This window comes from Periplaneta americana, chromosome 14, assembly GCF_040183065.1.
Source record: "Periplaneta americana isolate PAMFEO1 chromosome 14, P.americana_PAMFEO1_priV1, whole genome shotgun sequence".
NCBI classification, from domain to species: Eukaryota; Metazoa; Arthropoda; class Insecta; order Blattodea; family Blattidae; genus Periplaneta; species Periplaneta americana.
In genome coordinates, this window is record NC_091130.1 from 93,254,339 (window position 1) to 93,270,233 (window position 15,895).

General features: G+C 35.2%; 1 protein-coding gene across 1 annotated transcript in view; it reads left to right on the plus strand.

Annotated features, from left to right (window-relative positions):
* Gprk1 (G protein-coupled receptor kinase 1) overlaps nt 1-15,895 on the plus strand; it is an 881,497-nt gene that overhangs the window by 855,133 nt on the left and 10,469 nt on the right. The window contains exons 14-15 of the mRNA XM_069845748.1: nt 3,443-3,611; nt 6,522-6,766. Of these exons, the coding sequence (XP_069701849.1) occupies nt 3,443-3,611; nt 6,522-6,766 (414 nt within the window). The remainder of the gene's footprint in view (nt 1-3,442; nt 3,612-6,521; nt 6,767-15,895) is intronic.

Consider the following 15,895-nt stretch of genomic DNA (forward strand, 5'->3'; position numbering starts at 1 on the left):
TGAAGACGGTCTGTAGATTGCAGCACATCAATTATATAAAATTGCAAGCGAATATGACATGAAAATTTCCACCTCAAAGACAAAGGCAATGGCAATGTGTGGGAAAAACATCTAACACGTGAAAATTGAAATAAATGAGGAAATAATAGAACAAGTTTCTGAATTTACATACTTAGGAAATTTATTTGCAAAACACAAAACTGATCTAGATATCAAATTACAAAAATATAATAAAATGAATTGAGTTATTAGAAGACATTTTGGCAAACATGACAGTGGATACAAAGTTAAAACTACATAACATAATATCAAAAGCAGCACTCAGTTATGGAAGCGAAATTTGATATTAAATAAACGAAATTCACAGAAACTTGAAGCAGGTCAGATGCGTTTTTTAAGATTGTTATTGGCTATAAAAGAAACATAGATATCCGAAAAACTACAAGTTACTTGTATAACCGAAGAAACTCAAGACTATCAGCAACAGTGGAAGAACTATGTACAAAAAATGTAAAGGGAGAGATTTTCAAGATTAGCTTTAGTATAAAGACCAAAAAGCACAGAGATCAAGGAAGACCAAGACATCGATGGAGGGATCATGGCCATTTTTCTTAGATTATCGTTACAGATCACATGATCTAAAACAAAGAAGTTCATGGTGGTGGTGGTGGTGGTGGTGGTGGTGGTGGTGGTGGTGGTGGTGGTGGTGGTGGTGGTGGTGGTGGTGGTGGTGGTGGTGGTGGTGGTGGTGGTGGTGGTGGTGGTGGTGGTGGTGGTGGTGGTGGTGGTGGTGGTGGTGGTGGTGGTGGTGGTGGTGGTGGTGGTGGTGGTGGTGGTGGTGGTGGTGGTGGTGGTGGTGGTGGTGGTGGTGGTGGTGGTGGTGGTGGTGGTGGTGGTGGTGGTGGTGGTGGTGGTGGTGGTGGTGGTGGTGGTGGTGGTGGTGGTGGTGGTGGTGGTGGTGGTGGTGGTGGTGGTGGTGGTGGTGGTGGTGGTGGTGGTGGTGGTGGTGGTGGTGGTGGTGGTGGTGGTGGTGGTGGTGGTGGTGGTGGTGGTGGTGGTGGTGGTGGTGGTGGTGGTGGTGGTGGTGGTGGTGGTGGTGGTGGTGGTGGTGGTGGTGGTGGTGGTGGTGGTGGTGGTGGTGGTGGTGGTGGTGGTGGTGGTGGTGGTGGTGGTGGTGGTGGTGGTGGTGGTGGTGGTGGTGGTGGTGGTGGTGGTGGTGGTGGTGGTGGTGGTGGTGGTGGTGGTGGTGGTGGTGGTGGTGGTGGTGGTGGTGGTGGTGGTGGTGGTGGTGGTGGTGGTGGTGGTGGTGGTGGTGGTGGTGGTGGTGGTGGTGGTGGTGGTGGTGGTGGTGGTGGTGGTGGTGGTGGTGGTGGTGGTGGTGGTGGTGGTGGTGGTGGTGGTGGTGGTGGTGGTGGTGGTGGTGGTGGTGGTGGTGGTGGTGGTGGTGGTGGTGGTGGTGGTGGTGGTGGTGGTGGTGGTGGTGGTGGTGGTGGTGGTGGTGGTGGTGGTGGTGGTGGTGGTGGTGGTGGTGGTGGTGGTGGTGGTGGTGGTGGTGGTGGTGGTGGTGGTGGTGGTGGTGGCGGCGGTGGCGGTGGCGGCGGCGGCGATGATGATGAACTTTGAATATATTGTGATGGTTCCCTTTATCATGTGTCTGTAGCTTTGATGAAGAGCTAACACTTTAAAAATTCCCTACATTCATGCACCCTAAAAGTTCAGCAGTGGCAGCAGCAGCAGCAACACGGAATTGTTAATAAGATAATTCTTATTTGCATTCAAAAGTAGATTATCCTCATGATTTGTGCAGAGAAAGCAGCTTTTGTTTAGATAGCCGATGTCTTTTCTCATCAGTTTTTCTGTTCTGCGTTTTTTTCTGTCTGTAATTTATAGAGAGATTAAACGCGATTTTTGGTATCATATGACTGATATCAGTGATACCAAACACATTACATTTGCACTTTGAGATTTATGTTAAGCATGGCAGCGCGTTTTGAAATTGAAAGCAGCTGAGAACAATGACTTCCCTTTGTCATTCTCATTTCAAAGGCACCTGTTGTGCCCATTTCTGACACCAGTTTTTGTTGTTGTTGAGCTCTATCATATCTGACACCAGTAATTTGTCGTGCCACTTGCCATGACAAGGGCGGATGGCTTATCTTTGAGATAATTGCGAGTTATAATCTCTATCAAGATAACACAAACGAATCTGACACTGTGTTATACTTTATAAACTGTACTTGCTTATGGATAGGAGGGATTCCTACTTAGAATGTGATCGCAGGCTTTCGAAATAATCACAAGTGTAGAAATTCACTATTACTAAGTTTATTAATAAAATATCAAGTTACTACAAATAAATTATTAAATATTGAGATTGAATGATTTAGAAAGTATGAAAATTTCTGTTAATTCTAAAGTACCAAGATGAACTAGTTACATGAAAAGTCTAAAGATTGAACTGATGATTTTACTTACAATAGATAGTAGGGCGAACCCTGATGCTGTTCACAGGTGATGCCATATTCTGGATTTCTTCCTGGATGTCGGGAAGTTACGAGCACTACTCCATGACCGCTGTCTTGACCAATAACTAATGACTGCATTTTCGACATTTCATGTCCTTTTATAAATTCTCGAACCGCGTCCTTTGTGACATAACAGAGTGACGCTATTTTACCCGCGAATCTCCTAAAAAGACTGTATTGCATTCACTAAACACCATGCTTCTGATTCTTAACCATTATTTTAAATCGGCATTTCCGGTCATCATTTAGAACAATACAGATTTAAGGAACTCTGATTCACCAGTAACCAATAGAAATTGATGTCTCGTGAGAGATGCTGTTGCTAAGACTGACTTCGTGCTACGAGTAAAATGCAAGCGTACGCATTTCTACCTGGTTCAAGGACTGGACTATGACTTTGATGAGTTAGCTAAACTGTGCTCTGTAATCTGTCGAAACAGGAAGTGAGCTCTCGCATTGTAAAGGCATGTTTGAATCTTTTAATAAGTACGATTTTATTACTTTAAAATAAAGTGAAAATATATTGCTTATGGTCATAACAAAGTTATGATTGCTTATCATAATCCTTGGGCACAACACACCCTAATATAAATGAAAATTCGATAGTCTGTGATTTTAAGAATTGTATACAAAACTGCACAGAACAAGAAGAATATTGGTATAACTTGAGGACCACTTTGTTTGCTAATGGTATGTGCACACAGCTGCAATTGAGCTTCCATGGTGTATAAATACCTGTACTGTGTTGAAACCCGGCACTTTTTGCTGTATATTTTTCAAAGCCAAATATATGTTGACTAGAATTTAATGCGATAAAGTCAGTTTCTGTGGGCCTATACCATTTTTCGTCATTTAATATTATAAGTTTTTTTTTTTCTTTTTTGAGTGATATAATGTGTAGAATTTTTTTTTTTCAGTTAACAGATGCAGATCAAGACCTCTACAAAAATTTTCCATTAGTAATCTCAGAGAGATGGCAGGCAGAAGTGGCGGAAACTGTGTTTGAGACGATTAATCAAGAGGCAGACAAAATGGAACAGAAAAAGAAAGCAAAGCAAAAGCTTAAGTTTGATACGGATGAGAAAGGTTGGCAATATTAAATTATATCTGATAAACTTGTGACAACTTCTTGCAAATTCTTTTTGCATATTCATTCATGATAGAGAGTACAGAGGGAAGCTATAACCACATAATACTGTATAAGTTGTTTTATTATTTTATATAATTTATCACCATTGTAGAACTTACTATGTAAGAAATAATGTTATGTTTTCAAAACGCGACATTGCTTATGAGATTCTATGTATTGGGTCTTCCAATAAGAGTATCCTACTTTTAACATGTAACAGCTGCTGTGTTTATGAAGCTATAGCAGTCATATTTTTCCTAGTTTACAGTTTTTGTTGACAAATAATCATTGAACATTACACCATTCCACAATGCATAGAAATCGTTAAAAATTCACCAAGCATTCCGTGTATTATATGAAGTGTACAGTGTGTGTAATCATCCCTGCGAGAGAACAATTCGATGTTTGATCGAAAAACTTGAGACAACTGGTTCTGTTGCAAATCAAACAATGCCTGTACGTGAATGATGCAAACGCTTCAATGAAAACATAGCCGCCTTTCGTGAGAGTGTACGCAAGAATCCACGGAAATTAATTTTTCAGCAAGCACAAGAATTGAGTCTTTCATCGACCACAACTTGGCAGATTTTGAATCTGAACTTAAGTTACACTCTTACAAAATTGTTTTAACTCAAGAACTGAAGTCAAATTACCATAGATTGTGCTGTATATTCTCTGACTGGGCTATGGAGCAATTGGAAGTTGACTCTGCTTTTAGCCAAAAAATCATCTTCAGTGACGAGCCCTTTTTGGATAAATGGTTTTCCTAACAAACAAAATTTCCTCTTTCGGAGTAATGAGAATCCATTGGAGATTCAAAAACGATCACTTCATCCCCGAAGGGTTACTGTCTGGTGTGGATTTTGGTATGGCAGAATCATTGGTCCATATTTTTTCCAAGATGAACGAGAAGAGGTTCTGTCAATGGAAAAAGATACTGGACTATGATAAGGGATTATTTTTGGCCTCAATTGAAAGATATGGATCTCATAAACATCTGGTTTCAGCAAGATGACACCGCATGTCATACTGCTCACGAAACAGTTGACCTTTTGAGGGAGAAGTTCAGAGGCTTCATCATTTCACGTGGTGGTGATATTAACTGACCCCAGAGGTCATGTGATTTAACACTACTGATTACTTCTTATGGGATTATATTAAATCAAGGGTTTATACCAATAAGCCAGAAACATTTAATGACCTAAGAAACAATATCACGCGCGTTATTCGTGAAACTGAGCCTAATTTATGTTTGACTATCTTTGAAACTGGAAGACCCATATATGCGCAATCCAACAAAGCCGCAGTGGTCACTTATCTGATGTTTTCTTCCATACATAATGACATTAAGTGTGGTTCAGAATAATAACAATTAAATAAATAAATCTATTTCGTTTATACAATTTTTTTCATTTAAAAGTACGACACTCTTATTGGAAGATACTTTACCTTTGAGTATACATACACTACCAAAACCAGTATCAGTAATAAGGTGTGTTCCAAATAAAAACTAACATTTCTGCTGAAACTCTGAACATTTTACAATCACGATAAAACTTGCGAGAATAGTGGAAGTTGGTTAACTGTGACTGTACGCAGGACTTAAAACAAGGCCAACAGATGAACATACATAACATTTACCCTTTGCTTAGGGTGACCAGACGTCCTCTTTTGTCCGGACATGTCCTCCTTTTTAGGCCTTTGTCTGGGATCCGGGCGAATTAAAAAAAAAATCAAGAAATGTCCTCCTTTTCGTAACTTGTATGTCTGATATTTTGAAATTATCTGATTCGTCTCCTTTTTCAAGTAATTTTCCTGTAGGTGACAGCAGAATATACCGGTACTCTTTGCCAACGGTCATAACTCTCTTTGCTTACAAAGTAATATTAAATTCACATTTTGTGCGGTCTTTTTATATAGGCCTATTTTGATAATAATTATAGTTCCTTTGGCTTTCATATGTAGTTAATTTTAAAATCATTTTATATTATTAAGTTTTATCGTAAGTATGCTGTAATAAAATATATATTGACATAATTTTAAGTATAATATAGGCCTAGGCCTAAATCTAAATAAGGTAGATATCTTCTGTTCTCTTTAATAATTATAGTTCCCTTGACTTTCATATGTAGCTAACAGTAAAATCATTGTTATTAAGTTTTATGATAATTATTTTTGTAATATTAACATACTTTTAAGTATGATATAAGCTGAAATCTGTACTATAAATATTTTGTAAGACAATAGATATTGACGTAATTTATAGTATAATAGGCTATAGGCCTAAGCCTAATCTAAGTACTTATTTTCTGTCCTCATTTTTTCGAACAATGTCCTCCTTTTTGAAGCTTTATGTCCTCTTTTCTATCGATGTGAATTTGGTCACCCTACCCATTGCTTCATATGTAATCTAATTCTACGTATAAATACAAAAACAGTTGCAGGTTAGTATTATAATTAAGATACTGCTATGTTTGGATTGGAGAATGTCACTCCAGTACTTTTCAGATTGTAATAGAATATATTAACTACTTATGACAAGAATTTTCCTTCTCTTACAATAATGTTACACTCACTGTTGACAATGTTATATGCATTATATATAAATTTAATCACTGAATAAGTAATAACTGCTTTACTGCGTTAATATTATGGTAAATTACCTGACTGACTTCAATGTGGTGTCCATACTAGGCTTTGGGGAATGACTGACATCACGTCAAAACTAATCAGCCAGGTAATTTACCATAATATTAACACAGTAAAGCGGTTATTACTTATTTAATGATTATAGAAGTGTTAAAAGAGTGTATCCAAGAATTAATAAGTTTAATGTTATTTATTCCAATTTTTGCTTGTTGGAGCAGAGTCAGATTGTATTCTGCATGGATACATCAAGAAGTTGGGTGGACCATTTGCTTCAGCATGGCAAACCCGATATGCCAAATTGTATCCTAATAGACTAGAATTGCATCCAGAGTCTGGAAGTACGAAACCTGAACTTGTGTTTATGGATCAGATAGAAGATGTGAGTGCTGATCTAGTACCTGTCAAGAACGAACAGTGCATTGTGGTCCGTACACGTGATGGCAAGATTGTTCTCACAAATCCAGTAAGTTCTGTAATTAAATACTCTTCATGAACTCTTATTACTGTTGAAATATGTAAGTTGCAATACATTATTAATTATAACCTGTTTTGTTGACATATTCTTCGAAAGATATGTTATTTTAAATGCTCTTTAATATTATATGTTCATATGGTCAATAATCTGTTTGTTACTAAGATCAGGGTCAGCCCAAAATGTTGCTAGGTGACCATGGGCCAAGATTCTTGATTTACTAGGGCGCAAAAATGAAAATATTGGAGGAATAACCAAGGACCAAAATTAGGTAAATTGTTAAAAATTACATATTGATGGTGTTGAATAGTAACCTTGTATGCCAAAATATTCAATTTTACAGGAGAGCAAAAAAAAAAAAAAAAAATGCAACATTTTAATGTTTTGATAATGAACAAATATCTAACATAAGAGGGTATTTAAATATCCTCTTGTAAAGTTTATATCTATGCCTTGACATAAGATGTGTTTGCATAATAATCATAATCTTTTATTGCATCCACTGATCATATAACCTGTACATGATATGAGACATGTCATATTTACAAACTAATAATTACATAATGCACATAATACTAAATAATAACTGTAATTAAATGCAACACCAATACAAATACACAAAACTTGGAGTAGAAAACTACAGGTCAGGTCGATTTTGGCTATAAGCCCTGTTTGCAGTATATCTTGAAGTCAGGACTTGAAACAGAGGAATTCCAAGAGTTCATCAAGCTATAGAAGCAGTGGTGTAATAGCATAGTGAATAAGAGCCTTTTAAATTTTTGAAGCACAGATATATCTTTCAGGTAACTTGGCTAGCAGTTATAAATTTTAAGACCAATATGAATAAAACATTTTCTTATATGAGCTATTCAGAACAGAAGTGGTGTAAGTCAAAAATGGGTAATGAGGGTTACAGCACGCGTTTAGAAGTGAAAGATCAACAGTGGACTTAATTTTTTGTGTCAGACAACTTATTGAGAAGAGATGGGAATATGGAAGAGAATTGTACATAGCATTTATAGATTTCGAGAAAGCCTATGATTATGTGGACCATGCAAAAATATGGGAAGCATTACAAAATTTAGAGGTGCCCAAGAGTCTAACAGAAAAAATAAAAAGAACGTACAACAAATGTAGAATTGCATCAAAACACCAATAGGAATGACAGATTGGTTTGAACCAAATGCTGGAATGAGACAAAGGAGTGTATTGTCAGCAATATTGTTTAATGTAGTAATGAATGAAATTGCAAATAAAGTAACAGGGAAAGGCAGAAAACCAGATTTAAAAGCATTAATATATGTGGATAACATGATTTGGGACAGCTCAGCAAACAACATACAACAAAGATTTAAGTATTGGTAGACAGTAGCAGAAGAGTATGGTTAAAAATTAACATTGGAAAAACAGTAGTTATGAAAACATCGAGAACACAGAGTGAAGATTGCAATATTAAGTTATCAGGCACAAATTTGAAAAAGGTAGAAAAGTATAACTATTTAGGAATAGAAAAATACAGCATGAAATTAGCAAAAGAATGCAGAAAAGTTCAAATATATACAATTTAATCAAACATTTAATTTGGAGCAAAATGGCAATGTATGAAACATATTTTAAGCCAGTTTTGACATAGGCTTAGATCGGAACAGAATTCAAGGCTCAGAGATGAAAACCCTGAGAGGTATTGTACAGAAGACACGAAGAGACAGGATATAAAACGACATAATCAGGGAAACTCTGAAGGTTGAAAAATTAACAACACAATTAGAAAATAAGAGATTAAATGGTTTGGCCACCTTAACAGAATGGAAAGGGAAAGGCTGCCAAAGAGAATATTACATTTAATTTAAAAGTGAAAGGAAGACGACCAATGGAAAGACCACGTGAAAGATGGATAGATCAAATTCAGAAGAACTTACAAGAACGGGGATACAAGTGGGATGAAATAAACAAGAAAAAAGCTTAGGAAGTATTTCCAGAAGTATTGTCCACAAAAAAGAAGAGACAGCTTCTCTGTGAGGCCAAAGATGAAACTTCTATCAATCTCGAAATCCTCTTCGACAATAATCTTTAATCCTTTAATTGACATAACATTATCTTGCATTCCTCTCTGAAATTCGCAGCAGTGTTCTATATCATGCAGAAATTACCGGACACCCAACTTTAAATCGAAGTATCTTAAGCCTCAAGAGACTTTTCTGAATATGAACTTAAGTGAAAGGCCAGGAGTTGTAAGAGAACTGATTCATTTGCAAGCAGTTTGGATAATAGTAATACAGGAACCCCTTTTCTAACTTTGAATTACATTTCAAAGCACAACATGATGGACTGTTTTCCCAACATTCAAATGTCTTAAGATTTTATTAATTATTCCAATCTCGGTGGCAAATGGATAACTAAGTGTGAGAAGACTGAAACTAATAAATTTGCATTCTACAATAGCCAGGATTATTTGTTAGCATTAGCAAGAATCTCATTGCATTGCTAGACGCAGAAAATTGTTTTTTCGTTTACAGTATGGTGAAAGTCTTTCTTTTGTCTTTGTTGTCAGCTAGAACGACTTTAACATAATAATAAAAACTATCAGTTTATTTAACATTTTAAAAGTAAAACCATACATGAATCGCCATTTGTTAAAAGGGCGGTAGTCACATTTTTTTCATAATTCATTTTTTTATTGATATGTGTTCTCTTACTAAAGACACATTGATTTATGTTAAAATGGCTGTAAGAAACCCAGTACAAATGATTAAAATGTAACATAACATTTTATAATTTATGTTAAAAGAGCATATATCCTGGATTTATGACCTTTTAACAAAAATGTCTAATTATACGGGGTGGACCATTTAAGTTGATACTGTACAATATCACCAAAACTAAGCATTGTAGAAATAAATGTCTTGAACAAAAGTTGCTTGATATTATGGGGGAAAGTAAATGCCATTTGTCGTATTTTATTTGGAGGACGTTGTGATGGTTATTTTAGGGTCAATTTAATTTTTTTAAATAGGAACCTACATTTTTTATGTTGTTTTCTCATTCCTCATAAAAAACTAAACAACTTTTGTATGAAGCACTTTGCAATAATTGTTCTTACACCAACTAAATAACAACAAAAATTATAAATGGCTGTGTACAAAGAGCGAAACAGTCCAGCATCACAGTAGGTGAGGAGGCAATGAGACATTGTGTCCGTTGTTTTGTAACCATTTGTGGACCATTTAAGTTGATACTGTCCAATATCTCCAAAATTCCACGAAAATCGTCTGTAGCTGCATTTAGATTGGCAACAGGCCATGATTGTTTGGCCAAACACCTGCATAGAATTGGAATATATCAGTCCCCTAACTGTCCATTGTGCAGCTCAAACCAAGAAATGGATTCGGAACATCTCAAAATCTGTGCTTCAGTGGCTGGTCATGATAATATCTTTGAAAAATATTGGAGTGCAAGAGGTCAAATGACTTTATTGTCAAACGCCTGGCATTAGAAAACAACAACAACATATCTCCAAAATTAAGCATTGTAGAAAGAAATGTCTTGAATAAAAGTTGCTTGATATTATGAAGGAGAGTAAATACCATTTGTCGTGTTTTATTTGGAGAACGTTTGGATGGTCATTTGAGGGTCAAGATACGTTTTTTAAATGGGAACCAATATTTTTTATTTTGTTTTCTTATTCCTCATCACAAAATAAACTGATTTTGTAAAACCATTTTGTAGTACTTGATTCTTTCACTGGTGTAGACAATTAAACATTGATGAAAGGTAGGTACACAGAGTATCACCACTGTACGGGTATTGCACAGTATTATTTCATAAGCATCATACCTTAGCGTAATAAATGTTCAAAATGATGCCCTTCTACCACAATGAATTTTCCAACTCTGTGAATGAACGATTGATGTGTATGTAAAAGCATGTCTCTTTGAATACGGGCACAAGCATTTCGTATGCGCACCTTGGACAGTATCAACTTAAATGGTCCACAAATAGTTACAAAACATTGGACACAATGTCTCATTGCCTCCTCGCCTACTGTGATGCTGGACTGTTTGGAATGGGTCCAACCATTCATTGCGCTCTTCATACACAGCCATTCTTAATTTTTGTTGTTATTTACGTTGGTGTAAGAACAATTATTGCAAAGTGCTTCATACAAAAGTTGTTTAGTTTTTTATGAGGAATGAGAAAAACAACATAAAAATTGTAGGTTCCTATTTAAAAAAATTAAATTGACCCTAAAATAACAATCACAATGTCCTCCAAATAAAACACGGCAAATGGCATTTACTTTCCCCCATAACATCAAGCAACTTTTATTCAAGACATTTATTTCTACAACGCTTAGTTTTGGAGATATTGTACAGTATCAACTTAAATGGTCCACTCTGTATACGAATGTTGCTAACCTGCTAAAACATCTTTTCATATATGTTATGATAACTCTTCTGGGCACAATATATAAGTCATACAATCTCAAAATTTCTGTTAAGTCTAACAGAAATAGGTAGATTCAGTAAAATAGAACATTTCTTCCCTGTTAGAGACAATAGTTTCTTAAACCTTGTTCCCACGGCATGTGGTTTGGTGAGCCTGGTCTGAAGTTTGTCATATCTCGCACCATGGGAACGTAAAGACTCGTTATTGCGCGAGGTGCCTCTACCCTTCCCGTGAAATGTCGGTAAATGCTCGGATATCAAAGGCTTGTGACAAGCCTTCACATGCCATGTCTTGCTGTGGGAACAAGGCTTGAGTGCGGCTTGTGCACCTGTTCACACGGCCTGTTTTAGAGTGTGTTGCGAGATTGTGAAATGAATTCTATAGATTCAAAATCCCCTATATCCACTTTCACAAATTAAAGGATTTTGACAATAACTGGTGGCAAATAGAGTAAATTTTCAATCTAACGTGACTTTTAACAAACCTTTTGCTTTAAATTCAGTGACTTTTTGAATTCAAACTATATAAACCATTAGAATTCATTCTTTGCAAGCAGTATGTGGACATAACTCAATTACGAACAAAATTTTCTTTAGAATCCACAAAATCAACATCATAAAGATAGGAACCAGGTTTATGATGCTTGGAAACGAATTCAAATTAAGATAACTATTGAGTTGTTCTTTGAAAGAATTAAAGAAGAAGAAAGAAAATCTGATGACTACTGACAGGAAGTTGGCGATTAAAGTCAATTAAGTTCATTTAAACTACCTATGTGAAGACAATATCGAACTTAATTATTCCATTGCTAATAGTAAATAACACTAACTTAGTTTTCGTAAATGTTCATGATTATTTTACTGCCGTGTTTTGAAAATGATACTTGTTATAACTTTCCAGCAATATATCACTTCATAATAATGACACTAATCACTTTTCAATTGTAGTTCTTTGAAATAGTATTAAACTTTTACATTTCTGTAAAGAAAAGTTTATTTTTTTATACTAGTAGGTACCGCTTACCTTTACTTCTTTTTGGAGCTCTTGTGTTATGACTTTACAGTTTGACTGCAGTTTGTTTAAACAGCCTAAATTACATTTTATAATTATTATTTTATTATTTTCGGTATTAATATAATTATCTTCTCCGACTTTTATTGAATGACACCATCCACCAATGCCTAATGTTTCACCATTTTTCTCTTCTAAAACTCACCACTCAACAGTAGAGGCACATGCTACTTTCTCGTCACTGTCCGATTTATAGACTTTATTAATTTTTATTGAAAATTAATTTCATTAACCAATATATATATATATATATATATATATATATATATATATATAAATTGAAGAACAACGAAACAAATGAAATTGAAGAGAACGTGTGGCAATGGTGTATTGACGAGAAGTGGTGCACTCGAGATTTGCCAAGCCACGCACCATTCCCATGCTGTGGGAATGGTGCGTGGTCGAAATTTGACAGACCACAAGCAATCTCGAGCGACTTGAGATTTGCCAAACCACATGCCGCGGCGCACTGTGGGAACAAGGCTTTAGACTGTGATAGTTTGATAGAGATTTTGGCATTATCAAAACATGCCTTCAAAAACGTGATTGAATTCACACAATTCATCGACTCATTGGACTGATAATTCAAAATAGTAGCTCCCTTACATTCACAGTTATGCAAGTTAATCCAACAAATCCAATAATTTACAATTTAAAAAGCAGGTTGCAGAAGTAGGCCTACTATCAGAAAAATCCTGTTGAATGTGCAAGTTCTAAGAAATCGGATAAAAAGTATACTTTGTAATTAATAACTTGTTTCATTTTGTGTATGACCATCAGTACCCAGAGACTCTAGTTGCAAGACAATTCAATAATGGGTTAACTCAAAACACATTAATCCTTAGCCATGATTCTTATATCATTTTTTATTTTATTGGGTTATTTTACGACGCTGTATCAACATCTCGGTTATTTAGCGTCTGAATGAAATGAAGGTGATAATGCCGGTGAAATGAGTCCGGAGTCCAGCACCGAAAGTTACCCAGCATTTGCTCGTATTGGGTTGAGGGAAAACCCCGGAAAAAACCTCAACCAGGTAACTTGCCCCGACCGGGATTCGAACCCGGGCCACCTGATTTCGCAGCCAGACACGCTGACCGTTACTCCACAGGTGTGGACTTCTTATATCAACATTCAACTCCGAAGTTTAGTGGCCGACTCTGAAGGGAAATTTTCGCTGAAGAAAGACAATGTCAATGAGTTGAAAAAAATTCACCCATACATTAAAAAAAAATAGGCACATTCATGGAAATATAAATTAACGATGATTACAGAATATGTTTTTTGTAGGAGTTCAATCAATTTTATGTCTTGATAATTTTCTTAAGGAAAATAAGATGTTATTCTACAAATTTACCTTAATAGTTGTTTGTATGTTCTTTATGTAACATGTTCTTCATATTATATAATCTATTTCTTAATAAGTAAGTATGGCATTGTATAAAATTTAAAGAACATATATTTTGTTAAAAACTGATTATTTGTTAAAAGGGAGAAGTCCCACGGTAAACTAAGGCCCTATTCATTATCTTAATTAATGAAACAGTTTAGAAACACTTTAATAAAGAGATCTGATGCTAAAACTAATTTTTAAGACTGAAAAGAAGTTACAATTTTCATACAAATACCGGAAAACATTTTTCTGTTTCTCCTGTAAAATTTGTATTGTATTGTATTTATTAACATTCCATGGTATTCATACATGCTTACAGCTAGAATATGGAACAAGTCAAAAAACTTAATACTATTATAAAATCTTAATTTATAGTCACAGTCTAGATGAAATATATACAGACGAGATTTACAATATAGTCTACTAGTACAACACATAGTTTTAGTATCAATTTCATGAAGTGTTATTGAATGTCATGAATTCACCTACAGAATAGAAGGCGTGAGAAATTAGGTACTTCTTTAATTTGGCCCTAAATAATTTTATGTTTTGAGTTTTATTTCTTATATCGATAGGGAGGCTATTAAAAATTTTTACTGCCATATAACGCACTCCTTTTTGATAGCACGATAGACTTGCCGATGGAGTATGAAAGTCATTTTTTTGACGTGTATTTATGCTATGAACTGTTGAATTAGTTACAAAGTTTTCACGATTACATACGAGGAAGACTATTAATGAAAAGATATACTGACAAGCCATGGGCATTATTTGTAGTTTTTTTAAAATAGTCCTACACGATTCCCTAGATTAGGCACCTACTATTATTCTAATTACTCTTTTTTGTAATAGAAATATATTGTTGCTATCTGTGGAATTTCCCTAGAATATTATTCCAAAATTCATTACCGAGTGGAAGTATGCAAAGTATATTGTTTTTAAGGTATTGATATTTACTATCTTTTGCATAGATCTAATAGCAAAACAAGCTGAATTTAGTTTGGGGGTAATTTCTTTAATATGATTTTTCCAATTTAACACATTATCTATTTTTAAGCCAAGAAATTTGGTTGTTGTTGTTGTTGTTGCTAATAGGGATCTATTGTTAATTATTGCGCTAGAAATTTGCGATGTTGAATTTGGACAGGATTTAAATTGAATTATGTTAGTTTTGTTACAATTTAATACTAATTTATTGACTGAGAACCAGTCACATATTTTGAAGAGAATTTCCTCTGTTGAAGATTGGAATGTGTTGGAGTTATTGGCTGTAATTACTATACTTGTGTCATCTGCAAATAATATGGGATGACCTACATCTTTTATAAGGGGGGCAAGATCATTTATAAATACTAGAAAAAGTAGGGGACCTAATGTTGATCCTTGAGGAATATTTGTATTTTTGGACTTCCGCCCTTATAACAAATACTGATTCATATGTAAGTGCAGAATAAGCTATGGCATGTACTGGAGTTTTGAAGTAGTGTAAATTAATTAATGCATTATTATGGGTTATTAAGTTATAGGCTTTAGGAGACTAACACTTTGAAAAAGTGGAACAGGGGGAGGGCACCAGTATCAGTATCATAAGATAGTGGCCCTTTATAGAAAAATAGACCCTGATTGAGATAAATGAATGATTTTACAATGACTTACAAGTAACTCGAAGAAACTTCCGTACATATATTGGTATTCCATGTATGAATGGTGTCCAGAGATTAGTCATTAAAACTTAAGAAGGTTTCTTAACTTTATTATAGAATAGGTCTTGCTTTCATTTGTTCATTCTTTGCTTCTTATCATCTTTCCTTTCTTTCTGCTTGTTTCCTTTTTTCCTTCATTAATTTTTCTTAACTACTGTGTTCTTCCCTTCTTTTTTTTTTTTTTTTTTCATCTCTTTCTCTCTCAGCATTTTTGGCATATACAAAAGAACCACGCTAATCCGAACTCCACTAATCCGAAATTCTGGATAATGTGAATATGCCAGAGAGAGAGAGAGAGAAGAAGAAGAAGAAGAAGAAGAATGAAAGCAGAGTACTGGTATTTGAACTGAAAATCAATTTAATGGTATGGTATTTAGACACTCAAAATGTACAATATACAGTATTACTTAATTTATCATTAGTGATTGAATTATTCCTTGTTTTTTTTGTAAAATTATGATAATTTACATTCTTGCAAATCTAGTCTTTCAGGTGAAGCTCCCTGTA